The 23758-nt window shown below is 37.0% G+C and overlaps 3 protein-coding genes across 5 annotated transcripts in view; 2 read left to right on the top strand and 1 right to left on the bottom strand.

Annotated features, from left to right (window-relative positions):
- Window positions 1–23758, bottom strand: part of LOC120432544 (uncharacterized) — a 658780-nt gene that overhangs the window by 156323 nt on the left and 478699 nt on the right. The gene's annotated exons all lie outside the window — the stretch shown is intronic.
- LOC120432542 (fasciclin-3-like) lies at window positions 4887–16707 on the top strand. The gene is made up of 5 exons (XM_039597767.2): window positions 4887–5683; window positions 14911–15034; window positions 15089–15639; window positions 15695–15864; window positions 15919–16707. Exons 1-5 carry the CDS (start codon window positions 5581–5583, stop codon window positions 16168–16170), a joined length of 1200 nt encoding a protein of 399 aa, XP_039453701.1. The 5' UTR covers window positions 4887–5580; the 3' UTR covers window positions 16171–16707.
- Window positions 20922–22557, top strand: LOC120432546 (fasciclin-3-like). 3 transcript variants are annotated; one of them, XM_052708503.1, is made up of 5 exons: window positions 20922–21181; window positions 21240–21357; window positions 21417–21634; window positions 21695–22027; window positions 22084–22557. In XM_052708503.1, exons 1-5 carry the CDS (start codon window positions 21136–21138, stop codon window positions 22440–22442), a joined length of 1074 nt encoding a protein of 357 aa, XP_052564463.1. In that variant the 5' UTR covers window positions 20922–21135; the 3' UTR covers window positions 22443–22557. The 3 variants fall into 3 exon arrangements, with proteins under 3 accessions (XP_052564463.1, XP_052564462.1, XP_039453706.1); XM_052708502.1 differs by having other exon boundaries at window positions 21692–22027; XM_039597772.2 differs by having other exon boundaries at window positions 20923–21181; window positions 21417–21628.

Below are 23758 nucleotides of genomic sequence, written 5' to 3'. Positions count from 1 at the left end.
ACATTGCCACCATTAACATAAACGCCATTTCGAACGAAAACAAACTAAATTCCCTCCGATCCTTCATAAGACTAACCGATCTCGATATAATTCTTCTTCAAGAAGTTGAGAACCCACATCTCGTACTTCCGGGATTTAACGTTTTGTCTAACGTAGACGAACATAAGAGAGGAACCGCCATTGCACTTAAAGCTCACATCCGTTTTTCCAACGTCAGGCGCAGCGTAGACTCGCGCATAATTGCTGTAACTTTGAGTAACTCTGTGACAATCTGTAACGTTTACGCACCGTCTGGGACGTTGAATGCTAAAGCTCGTGAACGACTCTTCAATAGCACGCTTCCGTTCTACCTACAAATAAGCTCTGACCACTACATCCTCGGCGGTGATTTCAACTGTGTCACCTCCTCGAAGGATTCGAAGGGCAACAGCAACAACAGCTTAGCTCTTAAGAATCTAATCGACAACCTGGCCCTGAAGGATGCGTGGGAGGTTCTGAAGGGAAATCGAACCGTATTCAGTTTTATTCGTCCTAACTGTGCTTCGCGTCTCGACCGGTTGTACATATCTGAGTCCCTGGTAACATCTCTGCGTACAGCAGAGTACCTAGTAACGTCCTTTTCCGATCACAAGGCGTTCAAAGTAAGGTGTTGTCTCCCAAACCAAGGTAGAGCCCATGGACGCGGCTTCTGGTCAATACGCGCTCATGTTCTAACGGAGGAGAACCTGGCCGAGTTCGAGAGCAAGTGGAATCGCTGGTTACGAGAAAAACAAAACTTCGGAAGCTGGATTGACTGGTGGGTCCGGTGCGCTAAACCAAAAATCAGAAGCTTCTTCAGGTGGAAGACCAATGAAGCCTTTCGGGAGTTCAACGCTGAAAACGAACTACTCTACATACAACTGAGGACTGCCTACGACAATCTCCACCAAACCCCTGGAATGGTGTCTGAGATCAACAAGATCAAAGGAAGGATGCTTCTCCTGCAGAACAAATTTTCGAGGGCGTTCGAGCGACTCAACGACAAGCTTGTCGGGGGTGAGAAAATGTCTTCGTTTCAACTCGGTGATCGCACTGGACGGAAGAAGAACAGCACAATATCAGCTATTGAACATCAAGGAAGGTTACTCCAAGATTCTGCTGAGGTCGAACAACACATCTTCGACTACTTCCAGCAGCTGTACAGTTCCGGATCTGTGGAACCAAACACAAATTTCCCCTCTAACCGATCGGTGGACGCAGCCTCTGAAGCCAACATCCGGTCAATGGACGAAATCACGACAGAGGAGATCTTTACTGCCATCAAGACTAGTGCTTCACGAAAATCACCTGGCCCTGACGGTATCCCGAAGGAGTTCTATGAGAAAGCGTTCGACATCATATACCGACAGCTCAACCTGATCCTCAACGAGGCACTCCAAGGACAATTTCCGGATCAGTTCCTGGAGGGTGTAGTGGTTTTGAGCAAAAAGAACTCCAATTTGAAGACGATCAAAGGATACAGACCCATCACTTTGCTGAACTATGATTACAAGCTGCTGTCACGAGTGCTTAAGGTGCGACTGGCGCGGATCATGCAAGAGAACGGACTACTGAACTCAAGCCAAAAGTGCTCCAACTCCAACCGGAGCATTTTTGAAGCTGTGCAAGCGGTAAAAGATAGACTAGTTGAGCTCAACTGCAAACGGAAAACTGGAAAACTTATTTCGTTCGATTTGGACCATGCGTTTGACCGTGTGGATCAAGGTTTTCTGCTAAACGTGATGCGCAGCATGGGATTCAACGAGGACCTGGTGGCTCTCATCGCAAAATTGATGGCAGCAGCTAGATCGCGAATTATCATCAACGGGAATCTGTCTGCAGAATTTCCCATCCAAAGGTCGGTACGCCAAGGCGATCCCCTCAGCATGCATCTATTTGTCCTTTTCCTGCATCCCCTCCTTGAGAAACTCCTGTCCATATGTAACCACCCCCAAGAGCTATTGGTAGCTTACGCAGACGACATTTCCGTCATCCTGGTGGAAGAGTCGAAGCTGGCAGACATCAAGCAGGCGTTTGAGGACTTCGGCTTGTGTTCGGGAGCAATGCTGAACTTGGAGAAAACCGTAGCGGTGAACGTGGGAATACAACGAGGAACTGCAACGGGAGCTGTTTGGCCGACTGTTGCTGACTCTGTAAAGATCCTGGGAGTGATATACTTCAACTCCTTGAAACGGACCATCGAAGAAAATTGGAGCGAACTTATTAGGAAGACTTCCTTCCTCATGTGGCTTTTCAAGCCACGTGTCCTTACCATTCACCAGAAGGTGACTCTGCTAAACGTCTTCGTAACTTCTAAATTGTGGTATTTGTCATCGGTGCTTAGTATGCCAAACGCTGCGGTAGCTAGAATGACATCTCAGATGGGGCGGTTTATCTGGGGAAGGTATTCATTCAGAGTACCCATGGATCAACTGGCATTGCCAGTAGCCGAAGGTGGACTCAACCTGCACACGCCCAGAGTGAAGAGTAAAGCTCTTCTCATCAATCGCTTCATTCGTGATACGGAGGTAACTCCTTTCGCTTTGTCGTTTACGAGTCAACTCGAAAATCCACCTAATCTTAGTGGAATCCCAGCGATGTACCCATGTTTGAAGGCGATTGCTCGTGAGCTGGCTTATGTACCACACAGCCTGGCGACGAACCCGACTGCTACGGAGTTGCACGATTTCTACCGGAAAACGCTGAGTAAACCAAAGGTCATGGCGGAACGCTCGGCCACATCGTGGAGACTCGTTTGGCACAACATCCGGTGTAAAAGATTCACATCGGCAGAGAGGTCTACGTACTACCTGTTAGTCAACCACAAGATCTCGCATGCAGCGCTGCTGTTCCGGCAGAACAGACAGGACAGTGAAATGTGTCAACACTGTCCCAATGTAGTTGAAGACCTGAAGCATAAATTTACCAACTGCAGTCGAGTGAAACATCTGTGGGAGTACCTTCAGCCGAAGTTGGAGGCGATTTTGGATAGAAGGGTTAGGTTTGAGATGTTTTTAGTGCCAGAACTTACTCATAGCAGTACAAGGAGAAAACACAAGGCTCTTAAGCTTTTTATTGTTTATATAAATTACATTCTAGAGCCAGATTGTCCTCTCACAATAGAAACACTCGAGTTTGAACTAAACATGATTGAACAGTGAAAAACCTAACTATGTAAAACAAATCAGAACTAAATAAACGTTTTTACAAAAAAAAAAGTGTAGTATTTAGTTTTTTTTCTGTGAAATTATTATTATATTTTTCATAGAAAAAACGTAATATAATAATATAATACAGTCCAGACTCAATTATCTGAAGGTCCGGAAAAATTTCACTTCGGATAATCGAATGACAAAAAAATTTTTTTTTTCGTTGCCTGATTTTTTGTTGTTGAGCTTAAGTATGACCCCTAAACTACGGTAAAGTGATTTAAAACTTTTAAATCCAAGATGGCGACCAATATGGCAGTATTGAAATATTGAAAAAATGCATTTTATTATTTAATAGGCAATCTATTCAAATTTGACTCAAATTGTTCGTGATTCGTTTATCCGAAGTCCCATACAAACCTTTGGATAATCGAACTTCGGATAATCGAAACTTCGGATAATCGAGGCTTCGGATAATCTAGTCTGGACTGTAATATAAAAACGTAAATTTAATTATTAATTTAATCTGTTTTTTAATAAAAATATTTTTTTATCGAGATGTTTAAATTTTTATACAAATATCCACCAAAAAACGTATCTAAGTAAAAAAATAAAGTTTAATTCGTTATCAGGAACCCCTTTAACCTTTAGGACATCATTTCAAGCAAATCGAAGAGAGGTCGGGGTAACTTTATTCCGATTTCGTGTTAGTTGTTAGAGATTTACCCACATAAATTAAAGTTTGCCAAATTCTTTTGGTATATTAAATTTTATAGTTTAATATTAAATCGATTAAATATTCGCGTGTTTTTAAACACTTTTTGCTCTAGAAATTTGATGAATGAACTCAAATTAAAGTTATGTACAAAGAGTTTATCATAGATTTATAGTATATTAAAACAAATTGGATTAGTTTTTCAACATAGAAACACCGTTTAAACACAATAAAAAAAGCTCAACAATAAATCTGTGTTCATAAATTCCTAAAATTAAGGATAACTTTTCTCAGTATTTAATTATTTTTGCCATTTTGAACATAAAAATTTAAATCATTAAACTCTGTGCAATGTTACCACTACTCTTAAGGACATTGTGATACATTTTGCTTCAATGTTTTGAAAACATTTTTGTTTTGAATATTCAAAGTGATTTTTTTCAATTTAAAAACTTGGATTTCAAAACATTTTAAATTACTCAAGAACGTCCTCAAATCAATTCCGAAAAAATAGAAAGCAAATTAAGAAAAAAAAAATCTATTTTATCTCTACAAAATTATGGCTTCCCCTCCAGACTCACGCTCACGCTTCCTCTTTCCCAGGTGGGTTTCCACGGTTGAGTCAACGAGTCAAACGAACTTCTACACATAATAAGCCATGCTTGCGCAGATACCTTATTTAGTTTTGTGACTCAATCATGCAAAAATTTCTATGCAACCCCCGGGATAAGAGCACAGGAAAACTGGAAAATCCAGCCAAAGATAAGATAAAACTGCACGACTATCACTGAGTTTTGACACAGTGAAAAAAATATCTTTAATTTAAATTTTAAAAATCTCTATAATTTTTTACAAAATACTTAAATTTAAAAAAAATAAAATAAAAAATCAAATTATTTTCAGTTTGCTGTAATTTTTTTACAGTGCTCGAAAAGTATCCCTCCTTATCCTTACGGATAAATAAAGTATTATAAAATCTGCACTCGCGCCCTTCTCGGCTGTCAGTTTGAATGCACCCGGCGCTCGTGGCGGTCTCTTTCAAGTGACATTTTTTTGTTGTAACATTAGTTTTATTTGCTCAGCGCGCTCTCCGCGGCTATAATTATCACTTCATCACGAACGTCTTCACGGCTTGCGGCTGTTTGTTAAGCTTAAACCGAGAGCTTAGTCAATGATTAGCTGCACGCTTGCCTAGCACTCAACGGCTCGTAACAACTGTGTTAAATGTGATTAGTACTTCATCAATAAGTGATCATCGATCGGGGCTTGATAATCGGCGCAGAGTTGTAAATCAATACTATTTAGTATGGTACTAATCGAGTAGTATCTTCAACCCATTTCTTGCGAGAATATCTCTTAGTAGTTCGCTCACGCTCAGCTCGACAACTGACCGAAAAGAGACACAAGTTGCTCTGTTTTGCACGACAAACGAAATTCCGCCAGTCTCTTGCGAGCAGTTGAACCGTCGAGAGCGCGTAACTTTTGCTAACCAAGTCTTGAAACCCGAAGAGAGAGAGAGCACCAAGTGCAAGTGGCGAGGGCGTCAAAGAGCAACAGAAGCTGTCAGTTACGGCATTGGATTCCCGAAATAAACAAGATCAAAACAAAACTCCGAGAGTACACATCTGTCATCGCCGCGCGTTTTGCGTTTAGCTTTGGTGTCTGCGTTGGTCAAAAATTGCTTGCCCCGAACGGGACATGAACCTTGAACCTTCAGCGTGGCGTCGGCGAACCCAGTCCAGTAAAGCGGTGGCGATCTCGGCGTCAGCATCAGTATGGTGGTACGTCACTGTCTGCATAGGTGAGTTGTACTGTTTGTTTGTTTGTGTATTTGTTTTCGCTTTTTACGCCAGCGACGAGAAAGTAAACAAGAAATTGGAAACAGTAGAGTGAGAAGGACGTCCGGCGAGATACCACGATAAGTTAACGCAACAGAAAGATAAGATAAGAGAAATTTTTGAATATTTGCACGTTTAAGCAAACCAAATCGAAAAAGTTGTTTTTTTATGAATCGGAAACGCGACCTTAACCGGCCGAAACCAAACCTTATCGATTAGTTGCAGATTAGTGGCAAGAGTGAGGGGGGTTTCTTAAAATAGAACGCGTTCTGTATCGAGCTTAATGCGTAAAACGGAAAATACCGCCCGGTTGTGTTTATTCAGTTGAAATAAGGTAATTCTGCATTGACGCGCGGGAAAACATTCAAAGTGGGGTGCTCGGACAGCGCGCAACCGTTGACGAGAACCGACTGTTGGTTAGAAAAATAAGCACTTTTGGAGGGGAAGTGTATGTTTATTGTTTCACTTTAATCTAGTTTGTTATTTCTTACTAAGAACACTCTTAAAACATTTAAATTGTTAAAAACTCTCGGCAAACGATTGAGCAAAATTTAAACTTTCCGTGGATTTTCGACCTGCCGAGCGACCGACAAAGAAAAACCTGTAACTTGATTACTGACCATTCATCCAAGTTGGTCTGCGTGACGCGAGCCATCGAATCATTCATTTCATTATTTGGGATTCATCGAGCGACGCATGTTAAGTAGAAGAATGAATCATAACATGATGTGGGAAGGTTTTACGGGGCGTTAAGTGGGAGAAATGGTGTGTTCTGCATTTTGGAATTACTTATCTCAATTGATTACGAGTAAGATCATAAATTGTGGCAATTTCAATGTGGATCATTCTCCGCCAACTCTCACGAAATCAGAAAAAAAATGCCTAGACCACTTTTAGATTTCCGTAAATCTAAGCTCCATTTTTCAATATCTCGCGACGGAGAGGCGGTACGACCCCTTCTATTTATAATTTGCAGCCTGATGGATGGTGATGGTTTGGAAATTTTGTGTCAAAGCGTATTTTTCATCAAAAAAAAAATAATCAAAAATAGTTTACAAAATTTATTTTTCGCGAAAAATAAAATTCTCGTCAATACTTAGATATTTTGGAAACTAATGATGCACAGCAAAAAATCCGATGGTAAAATCGCATGCAAAAGCATGCACATCACCTTCGTCAAAATAAACACTTAATATTACACACCACATGTACAAATTTTGCAAACACAAAAAAAAAGTTGCAACCGACGGGATTTAAACCCAGCACCAACAGTAAGGACTGTCGCTTTAGCCCACTCGGCCATCAGACCGATGAAAAGCTGTAGGGGTAAACGCATATATGATTTTGACATTTTGGTCAAGTAGGTTTCCCATACTGATGGGTTACATATTTCAGGGTGTAAAATCACATAAAATTGCATAAAATAATGCAATATATATTTATTTTACACCCAGGCCTTTTACACGCAGCTGGATTACTACTTTTTTAGCTGTGTGGCAAAACAACCTTCCCCCCCCTCGACTTTGGTTGAAAGTAACAAAAAATTGGAAATAAATATTTAAAAGTAAGTTTTTTTTTCTTATGATAATTTTTATGAAATTTTCATTTAACGTTTTTAATATAAAAAAAAACATCAAAAAATATAAACCAACAAAAATATTTTTGTTCATGTAAAGTTTATTCAACCGAACGATAATAACACAGAAATTCGAATTCAGGAAAAAAAATTATAAAGAAAAAAAAATCGTTAACCTTTTAAGATCTAAAACACTTTTTTTGTGTGACTTTGGCAATGTTTTGAAAAAAGCCATTTTTTCAGGCCATTTTGGCTGGGCCTAATAAAATTTCCTATATTTATTTTAAGTAAAAATAAGTTCACAGATTTTTTAGTCTCTGAAAATGCTTCGAAGCATTTTTTTCATAAAAATTCAAAACATTTTTAAACAAGCCCAATTTTTTTTGCCCCCTGATTTTTCAGACCAATTTTGAAGGGGGGGGCGACATAAAATTCAAAAAATATTTGGAACTGCCTTATTTTGTTTTCGTCAAATTTTACATTTTTTGAAAACTATAGATTGCAAAACAACAGAACTAGAGTAAAATGCATTTTAAAACACTTTTTTCAGTCAATTTTTGAAAAAGGGCTTGTTATTACAATTTTTATATATTTTTCTCGATCCCGTCCTGAGCCGTGGGACAAAAACGTTGAAAAATATTTGCATTGGTTAAAAATCTAGAAAAAGCTTGAAAAACTAAAATAGTAATTAAATTAAAAAAAAAAAGATAAAAATGTTTCACATTTATAAGTTTAGTCAAAATGTAGTTAAAAGTTTTTGTCAATCAGCTCTAATTAAACTGAAGCGAAGGACAGTAAAATGTTAACATTTTCGACCTTTTTTTTTTTTTGTTAAAACAAAAATTATCAAAACATATATTGCTTCATATTTACAAACACAACAATATCTTTTTTTTTCTAAAATTTTCATCCTTTTTCCGGTTTGTCATCAAATATTTCAAATTTGTTGATCTGTTTGATAAAAATACAAAATTAAACAAATTACAAGGTGTGTTTAGATTCGATTAAACAAGGCTACCCTTTATAATTTAAATTTTAGTATATTTTTTGCTTCCTTATTTATTGGAGAAATGTTGAAGGGGAAAGAAAAAAAACAATAAAATGATCATTGGTCTACTTAATTCTGACTTTCAATTTAAAATGTTTCCCACTACAATTAAACAAATTAAAATTATAATATTTTTTGGTTTAATAAAATATTTTTCAATCTTCAGCTTTAGATAAAAGGCTTTAAGCATTTTTGGAAATTCGATGGTTGATTTATTTAATGTTCATTGAGAATTGTTTTATTTCGTTTTTTTTTTACAAAAAAAAAATCATTATTGAAATGCTTTAAATTTATTGCTGTAAACATGCACGAAAAAAAAACAAAAGTTAAGTACAGAGTTTTTGGGAAATGAAAGTTGGTCAATTTTACTAATTTGATTTAGAAAATCAAAATGATCGTGTTCAATTTAAAAGGACCTCAACAGTCCAATTTTTGTCTAAAATATTCCTTTGTTTGTATTTTTTATCGTGTCTCTAATTTTATTTGTTATTTATTTTGCTAATGGTTTTTGATTTTTCTGTGTTTTTTTCTTACCACTTTAAATTTGAGTTATTTTTTTCAATATTGTTTTATATTTTTAATATACAAAACAAACATTATGCTTTTCAGGTTGATAAAAAATCTTATTTCAACACAAAAAAACTCCGAATAATTATTCTGATTTTTATCTAGGGGATGTGGGTAAAACATGACCAAAATTGGTATATTTGAAGTCATGAATCAACAAGACCGATATTTTTAAATGTAAGTTCATGATTTCTTAGGTTTCTAATGGTTTTTGGCCTATTTTAATCAATTGTTTAATGTTTAAACTTAAAACCAAAAGTTACATTAAAATAATGTCAAAATAAATTAAAGAAACTTTATGTTTTAACTGACTCGTGTGTAAAAGCTAGATTTTTTACAAATTCAATTGGGGTCATTTTTTCAAAAAATCCAAAAAGTTGTGTTACAGATTGAATTTTTTTTTTAATTTTTCATTGATGATTTAAAGGTTTAATGAAAATCCATCAATGATTTTTCTCATTTTTTAACTAACGTTTCGTTTTTATTTGGAATTTTTATATTGTATTGTATGTAAAAACTTAGTAAAGTTCAAAATAATCCAATAAAAAAATATTCGCTTGAAATGTCAAAATCTTATTTAGACTATCATAAACCAATATATTCAAATGCTCAATGTTCTCTTGTGATTCACTTTTCCAATTGCTTTCAATTAAATGAATTTATCAAATATAAATATTTACACTCTCTTGACGGCAACATCATCATAGAAACCGCCACCACTTCATCAGGAAAAATGTAATATTTGCACACTACTGTACATGGGTCCAGCCAGCAGCCTCCCACTTCAAGACGCCGCCACCGCAAAACGAGCAGATAAGTGATGTCTGGTACCAGCTGGAATTGATTTTCCATGTCTCGCGTCTTGCGGCTCCAGCGATCCCAACGTTCTATATTTCAAATACTTGGGACGTGTGATGAATCATGCGCATTGTTTTATGTTTATATTTTTCGAATTCTCCCCGAGTCATGACTTTGATGCTTAAAGCTTAAGCAGCTCAAATCTCGATGAATTCATCGGCTGACAATCTTCCCATCAGATCAGCTGACTAATTGCTTCTGTCACATCCTTGAATTTTAAATTCTAACGCCACACAGGTGGCAAATGGGACAAAATCGATCAACCGCCGATCGTGGCAAATTGCTCACGAATGGTTCTGAACAAAAAAGAGATCGCGATCACCGGTCGCCGCAAGGTTTCTCCGCCGTCATGACCAGAAATTGAAATTGAACGTGACGGGCCGCCGATCGATTCTTGCCGAATTAGTCGCCGCCGATTTGATAACAGCCGGCTGATTGGTACAATTGTCACGAAGGTCTGGAGCGCTGTCCAGGACGTGACGGAACTGTGATTTGCCTCACACAGCTATTTCTGGGTTGGTCTACCTGTTGGTGGCGATGATGGGGTTTGATAAGAGCGAGCAACTTGTGGACAGAATGACCAACTTGGGTGGAATTTCTTATGATGGACAAGTGGGGGAAAATAATACTTTTATTGTGACTAAGGATTTTACAGGTGAAGCTAGATGTTATCAGAGCTTGTAGTCACGGAGCAAACATAACTCAGACTAGTATCACGATTGCAAAAGGTTGTGGAGTTGGGCTTGAACAAAATTCTGACTTAAAAGTACTCAATTGTACTCCTTCGGGTGTAACACTTTAATTGAGCATAATCAAACACATTTATCATACTTTCAAATGTCAGCGAATGCAAAATTTGTAGCCTTTCCAACAATAGCTTGAACTGAGACATCAACGACGAAATAAATCTGCTGGTTCGAAATAAGCAAAACTTACGAAAATCGCATCTGTTTCAGTTTAGGGTAACTGGTTCAAAATTTGACGTAGTTGTCAAAATATTTTTTATAACGAAAATCTAACAAAAAAATGAGTAAAATAAGTCTCTCTCAAATATGAGGTAAATAAGTCCAACATAAAACTGGTTACCCTCCATCAATTTGTCTTGTTCCATGGGCACGCGCTGTGGCGCGAAAAAATATTCGTTTACATTTAATGACATTTAACGCCACAATTTTTTTCGCGGCGCACCCGCATCGTTTCAGTGTGAAAAAAATGTGCATTGAGTGTATTTGTTTATCAACAAACTCCCCAAAGAGTAGCCTCATTTCAATCGCGAAACCAACTGCGTTTATGGGGCGTTATTTTTTTATGTCCGGTTGGATTTCGGGAAGAAACATTTGAAAAGGGCGTTTATAATTAAATCATCATATTTATAATTTTTCTTGCGTTTAGAAAAAAAAAATAAAAACTATTGTTTGATGGTCTCATAAAACATTGGTTATGTAAGCTGATTTCAACATGAAATAAAAAATTAGAAACTTTAAATAAGAAAGCTCAGCAGCCATGCCAACATTTTTTTTGGACCACCCTAATGGCCGAACAAAAAATGCGAATCTAATTACTTTTGCCGTGGAATCCTGATTTTTTTTAGCCCGATTCGGGCACTTATATTTTTCTCCATGCTGTTTTCGTGAGGAATTGCTGTATATATATTATTAAAAGTTTTTGTTCCCCCTCTTTAATTTTCAGTATGATTAATTTTTTTATAGTTATAAGAAGAATTGTTCTCTACATTCATGCAATTTGTTTTCCAGATTTTTAATTATTTTTTATTTGGATGAAACTTTGTTATAGTTTTCATACAATTTTAGGTGCTGGTCATACAACATGGGTCTGGTCATGTATGAAATTATTTATCTTGAAAGGGATTTTTTTTTTATTGATTTTATATCTTTAGCAACATTGATCATAATCAGGAGTTTTCGGAAAAAAAGATACACGGAGAAAAAAAAACAGAGTCTGCATTTTCTTCATTTAAAGTTAAATTCTTAAGAACTTTTTTTTATTTTCCATTTTTCAATGCAAAATCTGTTTTAGGAGATATGAATTTTTGGAAAAGGTATGAAGGAGAAATTAATATTGATAATCTGGTCAAACAAATTATCGAAAATAATTTTTTAAGTACATGACAATTTTTACAAAATGTACCGTTTTCAAGCTATACATTTTCGATTTTTTAAGGTCTTAAAAAGTATATTTGAAATACTGAGAAAATTCTCTTTTTACCTGGAACTTAGAGAATTGAGCAATTATTTTCTGAGCTACAACCTCACGAAGAATTCGAATCAATGAAAATTAATTTCTCTAAGTGTCCTCTTATTAGTCTGTAATTTACAACTGACTATATCTCGGAAGCTATTGGTACGAATTTCAAAGCAACAAAATGAAACATTTGTGCAATTTTCTGACCATTTAATGAAAAATAATTTCAAAATTTTAAAATCAGGCTTAACTTTTGAAATGGTCTTGAAATAGATTATTTTCTTTATTTCAAATTTTAGACCAAATTATAAAATTTCGCAATAGTTTCAATTTCGAAGCCGATCTTCTCTCTTCTAGTTATTAGCATACAACTGAAGTTATGCGAACATTGTATATTGTTAAAAATGTCAATCTATTTTGGTATGAAATTTCAGAAGAATTAATTTAATGATATCTGTTTAAGTTTGAAATCTGGTAACACTCATCAAATCAGAAAAAGTAACTCCGAGCATTCTGCAATCATTGTTAAATGTTGTTCTATTTTTTTGTAACAAAGAATTTTTCTTATTTTCATAGAAATTTTAACAGTTCAAACAAAAAAGAAACGACCTCAAAGATCAGAAAAAATGAAAAAAAAATGGGACAACATAACTTGCTCAAAATACTTTTAAATTAACTTAAAATCACATAATATGCCACTTAATTAAAATTTCAATAAAAGTAGTCACCTTTAATTAAGTATAAATAATTCCATTCACAAACTATACGGCAAACTTTAATTTTTAAATAAATATTTATCGAAAAAAATTGTGAATATCCTAAGGCATTTTACTTGTTTGGTAAATTTTTATTTTGATTATTTAAATGATCTCAAGTTTGATAAGTTCAATAACAAAAAAAAAACTAAATTTATTATTATTTTGATTGAAAAAAAATAATAATTGCAGCTAAAAATTAAATTAAATCAGTTGAAAGTTTATTGATAAAAGAAACAATATGCTGGTTTTAAAAGCTAAGAATTTTCCTTTTCTGAAATTGCATTATAATTTGAATGAAATTTGTTACAAAACTCGATTTATTCAGCAGTCGTTGTATTTATGCAACTCAAAAACTTTATTGGATAAATCTACGGCTCGTCAAAAAAAAAACTTCATTTTGCACCTAGATGAATTAGCAACTAAAATTGTATGAAATGTTACCAGTTTACCTGAACACAATTTATATTTATCATTTGCAAAATAACTTTATGAAAAATCTTGTCTGATTTTTTTTATAATGGATTAACCAATGTAAATATTTGATTTTGATTAGTCTTTTTATATCACAGCTCCCAATTTCCGGCATAACAGCTTCATAAATTGAATTATTTATCTCAACGATGTCTGAGCTATTTATAAATCCACCACATGCTAAAAAGTCATATCGTTCCCGCTCACGCAGAACCATTTGATCAGCAATTTCACGGTCGATGAACGTGTCGGTCTTTTTTTTCTTTACCAACGCAACATTGCTTCCGTTTAGTGCAGTTTATTTATTTTTATTTTAATGAGTGAACTGGTTTGGGAAGTTTTTTAAACATAGATTCGATGACGTACTTGAATTAATTTAATATATTTTAAGTTATCAATGCTATTTTTCAAATTTCTTTAGATGTAACAATGCAGAATCTTTAAGTGATAGAGATTTAGTTACGTATCAGTAAATTACTCATTGCACAACGATTCTAAAAAGTAAACAAAAAACTGATAAGATCGCAACTCAGCGACTGTCTGAAGTGCAAACGACTTATCTTTATACTTGAGTCATGCGAATGAAACTGGGACGTATGTAGCAACTTAATTATTTGTTTTCAAAACATCAATTTAGATTAAGATCAATGTTTTTTTCTTAATTTATTTTGTTAAATTATCTTTAACCAGATCTCCAACTTTTGAAGCGATCCTTTCAAATTTATTCAAGAATTCCCTCAACAACCAAATCTGAGACCTTCATTCCCGAAACTGCACAATAAAGCAACAGGTTTCGCACCAGAACCGGTCCGACTATTAAGGTTATTCTTGGTATACAAAACAAAAAACCAACCAGATCGCACATTCCCTGCTGCGTCCAGAAGTCGCGTCGCGACCTCCAACTTTAAGCCAATCCAAGACAACATGACCACTACCGCAACTAATAACACACGCCGCTTCACTTACGCCTAATCGTAGTTTAACGAGATTGGATCTCGCGCACGCACGCAAATAAAGGGGGCTTGTCTAGCGGGGAGACTTAAACGGGCGACCTATGGGCGCCAAGCGACGAACCGAAGGTGTTTGATGGCTTTACGACGTGACATCTTCGCGGAAATCACGGTGCTACTGGGGTGCTGGTTGGTACTACGTTTGGAATGTATTAGATCATTAAGTAGCGTGTCAAGGAGTCAAGGAGATAGCGAAGATCAGATGTTGGGAGAATGTCACGATCTATTTTTGATTCGCAAGAGTGACGTTGAATTCCTGGTGTATTATCGTAAAATGTGAAAATCTCTCTTGTCACATAAAATAGAACATTCATCTCTGTTGTCGACAGTTATTGCATGCCATGTCACAGCAAAGCGATTGTTTGCTCATTTTAACGATCGCGATCGTACACGCTTGAGCCCGACACCAAACCTGAAATTTAATTAAGATTTGCATAATCTGCATCACCAGATGCGAGCAGCGACGACGCACGTTGATGTAATGTCAGCTTTTTTTAGTCCATCGAACTAGAACTTGACTTTGAACCTTGCAAACAAATAACAAAAGAATTGCATAGCCAGCTCAATCTCCTCGAACGAGGAGTGCCCCAACTTTGCTGAGCTCATCGATCCACTTTAGTCGAGGGGCGCCAACACGACCTCCAGAATCACGAACCAATATTTGCGCTCAACAACTGTTGCATTGTATCTCTCGTTGCAGCTCTCGGCGGCTCGCTCGTTGAATCCCAGGGACTCCAGGCCATACCACCCCGACTGTACGTGAAAAACCTCTCGAAGAATGTAAACCTACTCTGCAAGAGTGACAAACCGATCGAGGACTGCAGGTGAGTCACGGGATCATCGATCAGGTGACGAATCTAACCTCCAGTCTTTTGCAGCGTCAAGATCCCTGGATACCTGCAGTGGTCCACAGCGGATGACTCAGGTCTTCCCTCCGGGATTGGACCTTACGGGGACGGTTGGTCCAAGGGGGAATGTGGCGTCAGGTTGATGGTCGTGAAGAGTGCCAATGAAGGCAAGTTCTTCTGCAATGTGACGGTCGGTGGGCAGGTCTTCCAGCAGTCGATCGATATCACGTTGACCGTGACTCCGGAACCGACGGAGATCGAGATCGGAAAGGACACGGAGATCAGCAATGGAGGGTATCGGGAGAATCAAACCCTGACGGCGAGGTGCATCTCGCAGGATGGTGTTCCGATGTCGAACCTGAGTTGGTATTTGGACGATGATCTGCTGGACTCAAGTCTTCTTGGGGAGATCCAGTTGAAGAATCGTACGGATAACAAAGGGAAGACGTTGGTCACCGTTGAGCAGGAATTGCGGTACTTCCTCACAGCGCAAGATAACGGCAAACGGATCATTTGTAGAGCTTCACACTTTGCGATCGGCAAAGGTTTCTACCGAGCGTTTCTTCCCCTAAACATTCACTGTAAGTATGATCTGAAATGATCGAGTGATCCTCTCTAGCTTAACCCTTATTCCAGTCGCCCCGCTTCCAACTCCAACCGTGGACATCCGGGACAGCCCCAACGAGATGATCAACGTCACGATCAAGGCAAATCCACGACCCTCCACCAGCTGGTACGTCAAAGGTCAAACGATCGAGGAAGGTCTGACCAATGGTCCCTACCAGGCGTACATCCCCAAAGACCTGGTAAGTCCCGCAACCCAAACGATCAATCACCTTATAACGATCGCCACCTCCCAGGGCAACGGCAACTTCCAGGTCATCCTGAAGATCAACGAGCCAACGGAGCAGACGGAGCTGATCGAGCTGCAGGCCACCAACGGGCTGGGTTCGCGGACGTACGTCATCAAGGGCAGCAAGTACCTCGAGAACGAGATCCCGGACGACGACGTCGACGACGTAGATGAAAAGGGCAGAAACGGAGCGGTCTTCTGGCTCATCAGCATATGGACGTTCTGCACCTCTGTGATATTTACCTGTCTGTTGCGTTGAGAAAAAAAACCCTTGGCCAAAACTCCTCAAGAGAAAAAACATAAATTCCTATTGAAACTAACATGCACGATCGCGCTTTGCGCGATCAACAGGACTAACAACACAACGCGGCTTGCGGAGGACAATTCGCTGCTTCCGATTGGGAAATCACCCTAATCAGGCGGGACGAAATGTCCTCCCCCAGCCGGAACGGAGCAGTATTAAACGAGTGTGTGTGTGCAGCTGGAGGCTTACGTGTCAGCCAATATCTTCATCAATTGCGAAGGATTTCTATAATTTTTTTGTTTCTTTTTCTCCCCTCAAAATTTTCTTGTAGAATCTAGCAAAGCCAAGTCGAAATTTAGGTTTAAGCTATTTATTTAAACCTGTGTGCATTTACTAAGCAATATTTAAAGTGTGTTCCAAAAAACAGCGAGAGAAAACGTGAGAGAAGATGTGCCACCAAGTGGCAAACCACGAAACGATGAAATGGAGAAGAAGGAGTTTTCTCGACAGAGCGTTGCAGGAGATGCTAATAAAACCGTGACAAAGATTGAATGCGTTTTAATTATTTGAGAGGAATTTAACAGAACAAAACCAAAAATCACACTTGAATCATAGTTTATATCATAAAATCAGATCATTCCCTAAAAAAAGATTCTCTTGGACATTCAAGAGAGCTGTTCTTGAGAAAAACGCCCAAATGTAGGCTTACACAAATGGGAGCATTACTTGTCGATATTATCTTATCTAGACAAGTAGCATCGAAGTGATGCAAAAACTCCTGTCCCATGTTCAAATTCCAAATTGTGTGTGTTTTTTTTTTTAAATTGTCCCGTTTGCCCAATGCTTTGTAAAACAAATGATTCCGGAATGAAAATACTTGGTGGGACAATTTTCGAACAAAATACTTTCTTTCCTGTTTTGACCTTCATCGAGTGAACACAACTCAGCGACATGTGGAACGGATCCGACGGACGAGGAAATCGGTGAATCGCGCCGGCCCATAGCAGCAGCGTCGCCGTTGAAGCAGCGCGTCACACCAAAACGACGCGGAACTGGTGACAAACGTCATGTTCAGCGAAGCTGGTCCAGCTTAGTTGGACCGAAAGAAGAAACAATACAAATAAGTTTCAACAAAATGAGCGCGAAGTGTACGTTCGTGTTTGTGATGTTTAGTTAGTTTTAATTAGACAGCACGGTTTTAAAAGCTGATCCCAAATTTAATGCGGTGATTGTGAAAGTCACTTGCGAAATCCTGGTTAGATTGGAGCCAGTAGAAGTAAGGGTTAGTATCATGTAAATAATTTAGTAAACTTATGACTAGGGTTAGTACTTATCTCTAAAACTATATCTAATATCACAGGGCATGGAAAACTGTTAAACCATAGACGACAGAAGTGGCCATCGGTGTAGAGAGAAGACAAATGTAAGTTGTTAAGTTTTAATTTGTAATCACTTTACTGACCAAATACACACAGCTTTTAGCTCGACATACACCCACTGAGATGAATTCGTTTAAGTTGACGATATCCATTTTTAAAACAAAATTGTAACCATTTGCTTGTCTGATTTTTACAGATTTGTCATCGATTCTTGGCCAGATTTTTCATTTTTTACGATCTTCAATGGACCCAAAAGGACAAGAAATCTCCTGTTGGGTGTTGTTTAAGTAGAACTTAAACTTTTGTTTCTCATACGAACTGAGGCACTAGATAAAAATCATTATAAATACGGTTTCAATGGGGAAGAGTTATACCAAATCGAGCTGGCTTCGGTAGAGTCGTTGAAAGGCAGTTGAACTCGCAATCCAAATGCCTTCAGTTCGAACATCGGAGTGGAAGAACGATAGGTGTGAATAAGTTTTGGATGGTCTCGCCATACCTAGAGCCGAGTAAGAATCTTGCAATAAGGACCGCAAAAAATTTTAGAGTTAATGTTTAATTTGATTTGATTCTATTCTTTTAGATTATTATATATTCCAGTGGAAATAAGTTGAAAACATCGATGAGTTATCTTGAGTTAAAATATTTCAAAAAAGTATAATGTATACAAGCATAGTAGTTTATGCAACAAGTTGCAAAAAGAGGATTTTTTCAGCACGAGTCGTACATTTATCCAACGAGGTTCACCGAGTTGGATAAATACGACGAGTGCTGAAAAAATCAAGTTTTGCAACGAGTTCCATACAACATTTTTTGCAATTTCGAAAACATCCATTAAGTGAAATTTTAAGTCGAATTTTCATGTATTTTGTCAATAAATCATTTAAATCAAAAAAAATGTTGAAAAGTGTTACTTTTCGAAACAAGTGCTGAAAAGTTCAACTTTTCAGCACCCATTTCAGTGCTGAAAAGTAGAACTTATCAGCATTTATTTTGAAAAGTGTTGCTATTCGATTCTGCTATTTTTGGTACAGAAAAGTAGGCTATTTCGTCGTTCAAGAATGACAGGAAAAGTAAGTAGTTTCACGACGGAATTGCAAAAAAATAGTTTTAATATTTTTTCTCCGACAACAAAAAAAAAGAAAAGGAAGACCAACATTGAATAAAACAATATTGTAAAAGAGAAAAAACAGCTTTTTTCTATCTAGCTTTATATCATTGAGTCAAATTTCATTTGTAAATAATTACTCGGTCACAGATCACACATATAGCTTTAAGTGAAATTTTATGAATCACCGACAAGCAATCTCTTTCGGCAGACAAAAGCAAATCTACGAGATCAGAAAAAAAAGCTTTTGTTTATTTCCATCTGATTCTGCGAATTCCACAACGTTCAACTTGCAAATCCAAAAGCCAATAATCTGATGTTTATCTTTGGCAAAGAAACCAAAGTTTGCCGATGAACCGGATTCTTCGATCTGAATATAATCTACTGGGTTATGTTTAGAATCTTGATCTGATTTTAAATTAAAAATTCTGGTTCTTTCCATCTTTTCGATCAACATCCTAAGACGTAAATAGAATATATGAACATATGTTACCGTACCACGTGCTCGTCCCTCAAGGCCGTCCAAAACCCCAATAAATCACGCGTGGGAAGTTCCCCAATCCATTTCGGAACAAGGAATTATCAAAAATCCACAAATGTCCATCCAGTCGTAAAAATTCTTCCGGATCAACTCCAATCAAGAAACGGTTCAAGCTCATCTTTAGGGGTCACACCAGCTGCCGATCACACACACCCCAAATCCTTCGAAGAAAAAAGACCTTCCACCGACAATCGTCAATCGTCATAAAAACGGAATCAACGCAAAACGCTCGAAAATCAAAACAAACCGTTCCGCAGATATGCAAATTTTGCGCGCGGCGCGGTCAAACTCGTTTTGCTTAACTCTACTAGGATGGAGCTGATGGGATCATCTCCGATCGGCGAAATCATTTTAAGATGTGCTAATTAGTATGCAATCCGGTGGCGTTATCTCGAGTCGGGCTCGGAGGATGAATTAGGCGCTGGAGACCAACGGTCTCATGTGAAATCTGCCGAAAGCAATCGATTTTGTTTTTGCGGACTTCCTACCAAAAGTAGATAGGGTGGGATGGTTTTGTTGACCTGTTGAGGGTGGTTTGGGGGAAAAGGGAAAAGGGGCAATATTGGACTGGTTTGACCGGTACCGCGGGAAGAAGCGATTTTGGAGGAACTTGCTACTGAATTTGCGGAAAATTTTGAAGATTTATTTGAGAAAAGGTATTGATTTCGGCCACGATTTTATGATTTTATGATTTTATGATTTTATGATTTTTTGATTTTTTGATTTTATGATTTTATGATTTTATGATTTTATGATTTTATGATTTTATGATTTTATGATTTTATGATTTTATGACTTTATGATTTTATGATTTTATGATTTTATGATTTTATGATTTTATGATTTTATGATTTTATGATTTTATGATTTTATGATTTTATGATTTTATGATTTTATGATTTTATGATTTTATGATTTTATGATTTTATGATTTTATGATTTTATGATTTTATGATTTTATGATTTTATGATTTTATGATTTTATGACTTTATGATTTTATGATTTTATGATTTTATGATTTTATGATTTTATGATTTTATGATTTTATGATTTTATGATTTTTTGATTTTATGATTTTATGATTTTATGATTTTATGATTTTATGATTATATGATTTTATGATTTTATGATTTTATGATTTTATGATTTTATGATTTTATGATTTTATGATTTTATGATTTTATGATTTTATGATTTTATGATTTTATGATTTTATGATTTTATGATTTTATGATTTTATGATTTTATGATTTTATGATTTTATGATTTTATGATTTTATGATTTTATGATTTTATGATTTTATGATTTTATGATTTTATGATTTTATGATTTTATGATTTTATGATTTTATGATTTTATGATTTTATGATTTTATGATTTTATGATTTTATGATTTTATGATTTTATGATTTTATGATTTTATGATTTTATGATTTTATGATTTTATGATTTTATGATTTTATGATTTTATGATTTTATGATTTTATGATTTTATGATTTTATGATTTTATGATTTTATGATTTTATGATTTTATGATTTTATGATTTTATGATTTTATGATTTTATGATTTTATGATTTTATGATTTTATGATTTTATGATTTTATGATTTTATGATTTTATGATTTTATGATTTTATGATTTTATGATTTTATGATTTTATGATTTTATGATTTTATGATTTTATGATTTTATGATTTTTTGAAAAAATGTTCAAAAATCAAACTGATAGTTGATCACGTCGGACGGGATCTTCCGCATCGTCATCATCTCGCGATCGCGACCGCCTGGGAAAAGAATTTAAAAGCCACCGTTTCACCGGTCAACCCGTTCAGTCTGGCGGTGGCAGTTTCAGCAGATCGTTTGGCGACAGTTCTAAGTGAAGTGTTTTAGTGGACAGTGTTTAGTGATTTTTTTTAGGGGATTCCAGCAATTAGCACTGTCTAGAAAATGCGGAAGTTTTGTGCAATTTTGGTGGCGTTGCAAGCGGTCGCAGGTGCGATTTTAGAACGTTTATGGTGATTTGAAAATTTAAATTGATATTTTTTGTTCAGTTTGTAGTGCACTCAATGTCGTCACCGTTCCAAACGGAAATTTGGTCGCGATCGAAGGTGATCGAAATGTAAACTTGCTCTGCAAAATTCCCGGTGGTCAGGCGATCGATTTTTGCATGTGAGTTTCGAATTAGAAATTAACACTTCAAATTAATTAATGTTTTAATTTTTTTCAAGAGTGAAAGTGCCAGGTGTGAGAGCTCCATTTGCTAGCAGTGATCGATTGCCGGCTCCAGTCGCGGGGATTTCTTTCTACGGCGAAGGTTGGAGCAAAGGATCTTGCGGGGTGACTTTGGCTACGATCAAGCCGGAACATGATGGAACCTTCGAGTGCACGTTATCGGTCAAGGGGCAGTCGTACAAGGGTTCGATCGAGATCATGGTCCAAGGTGAAGGTTTTTGCACGATCAGTGTACGAAGATGATGAGGTTTGTTTTTCTCTTTCCACAAAGCAGTCGCTCCAGAACCTCCAGTGATCGAGATCTCCAGCAACGTGGACGGATCGAATGGAGAGTTCGACTACGGCAAGCCCCTAATCGCGAGGTGCATCTCCCGGCAAGGATGGCCAGGTGCACGATTGTCCTGGTATCTGGACGGAGCCAAGGTCGCCGGAGATCAACTAGGAGCAGCCTTCTCGGAAACAAAGGATCGTCGTACGACGGTGCAGCAGTTCTTCCGCAAGGCGGTGGCCGTTGAAGACAACCGAAAGCAGCTAGTCTGCCGTGCTGAACATCCCAAGTACCCGCAAGGATACGTTGAAGTCGCACTTCCGATCAAACTGAGGAAATGTGAGTACCTTTTGAACCTCCTCAAACCCTTATAACATTTCCCGATTCCTCTACAGCCAGCAACAGCGACAACGAGATCAAGGTTGACAGCAAGGTTAGCAAAGTCCAACCGTCCGCACCTCGGCTGATCGTCTCCAGCGACATCAGCTCCTTCAAAGCCGGATCAACCCTGGTGGTGGAATGCATCTCCGAAGGCGGACAACCGGCAGCGAGCTTCCTGTGGTTCATGGACGATCAGCTGATCTACGAGGGACTTTCCACGCCATTCCTGACAAAGGATTCCCGCGGTAGCATCACCGTTCAGCAAGTTCTCCAGCGAACCCTGACGGCCAGTGACAACGGAAAGGCACTGATCTGCAAGGCGCGGCATCCCAGTGGAGTTCAGGAAACGAGACTCAGACTGGCGGTGAACTAAGCTGTGAAATGTTAGTTTGTAAGATTATTTTTTCGAATCTCTTACCTAGAATTAAGCTTACTACCCTTAAGTGTTTGGATCGTTGACGAAGATAAAAATTGACTGAGTGAAATGACTTCATCGAAAAATTCCTGAAATTCGAAATTTCCCTCCGACTCATCTTGTAACGGGAATCGCTTCGAGAGCTGACTGGATCTGCCTCCAACGGCTTTTGTTTCGAGAAAAGATGATAATTTAATTTTCAGCTTGCAACGCATACTAGCAACATGCGCCGAAGAAGTCGTGATGTGCCAAACTAGATGGGCTGACCAATTTGCGTGTATAAGAAAAAGAATTTGATTAGCGGCGTTGTTTTAAACATATGATCTAATGCAGTTTTGTTTTGTTTTCTAGAATAAAAGTGCATTCCACATCAAAATAATAAAATTTGCGTAGTTTTATCTATTTTTTTTTTTTTTTTCAGGTCAGAACTTTAAAATATCTTATTTGACTTCAAATGTAAAAACAAACGTTTTTGAAAGTACAGTCATCCCACATATTCGGAACACCCACAAATTCGGAACACTTTTGTGATAATTTGTCAATAGCATGCAAAATGAATCTTTTCTGGCGACCCTTCTATTTTTAGGACCTTCATTTGGACATTCTCTTGCTATTTCACTAGCAAAAGGAGTTCTTTATGAATAAAAAACTGCATTTCGAGACTGTTTTGTTCAGAGCTGCAAAACACTGCCTCCAAATTGCCTGTTCCATAATTGTGGGATGTTATTGTGCCTCCCACTATTGTGGAACACCTGAATTTAACATATATTTTCACAAAAAAGTTATCATACCATTTATAAAACATTATTCAGCTTGAGTTTGATTGGTTCCAGTGTATGAAGTCATTATTTTGTAGAAAATATGTACTCCTGGAGATAATCAAAGTTTGTTTATATCCGTAAGAAAAAAGTGTTCCGAATTTGTGGATTTCAATGGTCAAAGTTTTTCTTCAAAAACTGGATATAAGAGTTAAAATTTGCAGTTGTTCGATATAGCATTCGAAAGATCGCAAGAAAAGCTTTCAAATGAAAATATGAGCGAATAATTAAGTTCAATTGTCGATTTTCTATGATTTTTTGAACATTGGCCGATCTGTAAACTGTTCCGAATATGAGGGATGACTGTATTCAAAAAAGGTTCTGAGTGATTTCATATGAGCAATTTTCAACGAAATCAGCCGATGTTTTGCATTTTCAACTTAATTTTTTTTGTTTTATTTTTTTTTATTTTGTTTTAACTCTACATTGCCTTCCTTATGGCTATTTTGCTATTTT

This window comes from Culex pipiens, chromosome 2, assembly GCF_016801865.2.
Source record: "Culex pipiens pallens isolate TS chromosome 2, TS_CPP_V2, whole genome shotgun sequence".
In the NCBI taxonomy this organism is placed as follows: Eukaryota; Metazoa; Arthropoda; class Insecta; order Diptera; family Culicidae; genus Culex; species Culex pipiens.
This window is presented reverse-complemented; position numbering and strand designations above follow the sequence as displayed.

Excerpts from the sequence above, each read along its gene's own strand:
- LOC120432542 (XM_039597767.2), top strand. The coding sequence starts at position 5,581 with ATGAACCTTGAACCTTCAGCGTGGCGTCGGCGAACCCAGTCCAGTAAA. Across the intron at positions 15,640-15,694 it reads TCTTCCCCTAAACATTCACT|TCGCCCCGCTTCCAACTCCA; the intron begins GTAAGTATGATC and ends CCCTTATTCCAG. Across the intron at positions 15,865-15,918 it reads CGTACATCCCCAAAGACCTG|GGCAACGGCAACTTCCAGGT; the intron begins GTAAGTCCCGCA and ends GCCACCTCCCAG.
- LOC120432546 (XM_052708502.1), top strand. The coding sequence starts at position 21,136 with ATGCGGAAGTTTTGTGCAATTTTGGTGGCGTTGCAAGCGGTCGCAG. Across the intron at positions 21,635-21,691 it reads GATCATGGTCCAAGGTGAAG|CAGTCGCTCCAGAACCTCCA; the intron begins GTTTTTGCACGA and ends CTTTCCACAAAG. Across the intron at positions 22,028-22,083 it reads TCCGATCAAACTGAGGAAAT|CCAGCAACAGCGACAACGAG; the intron begins GTGAGTACCTTT and ends ATTCCTCTACAG.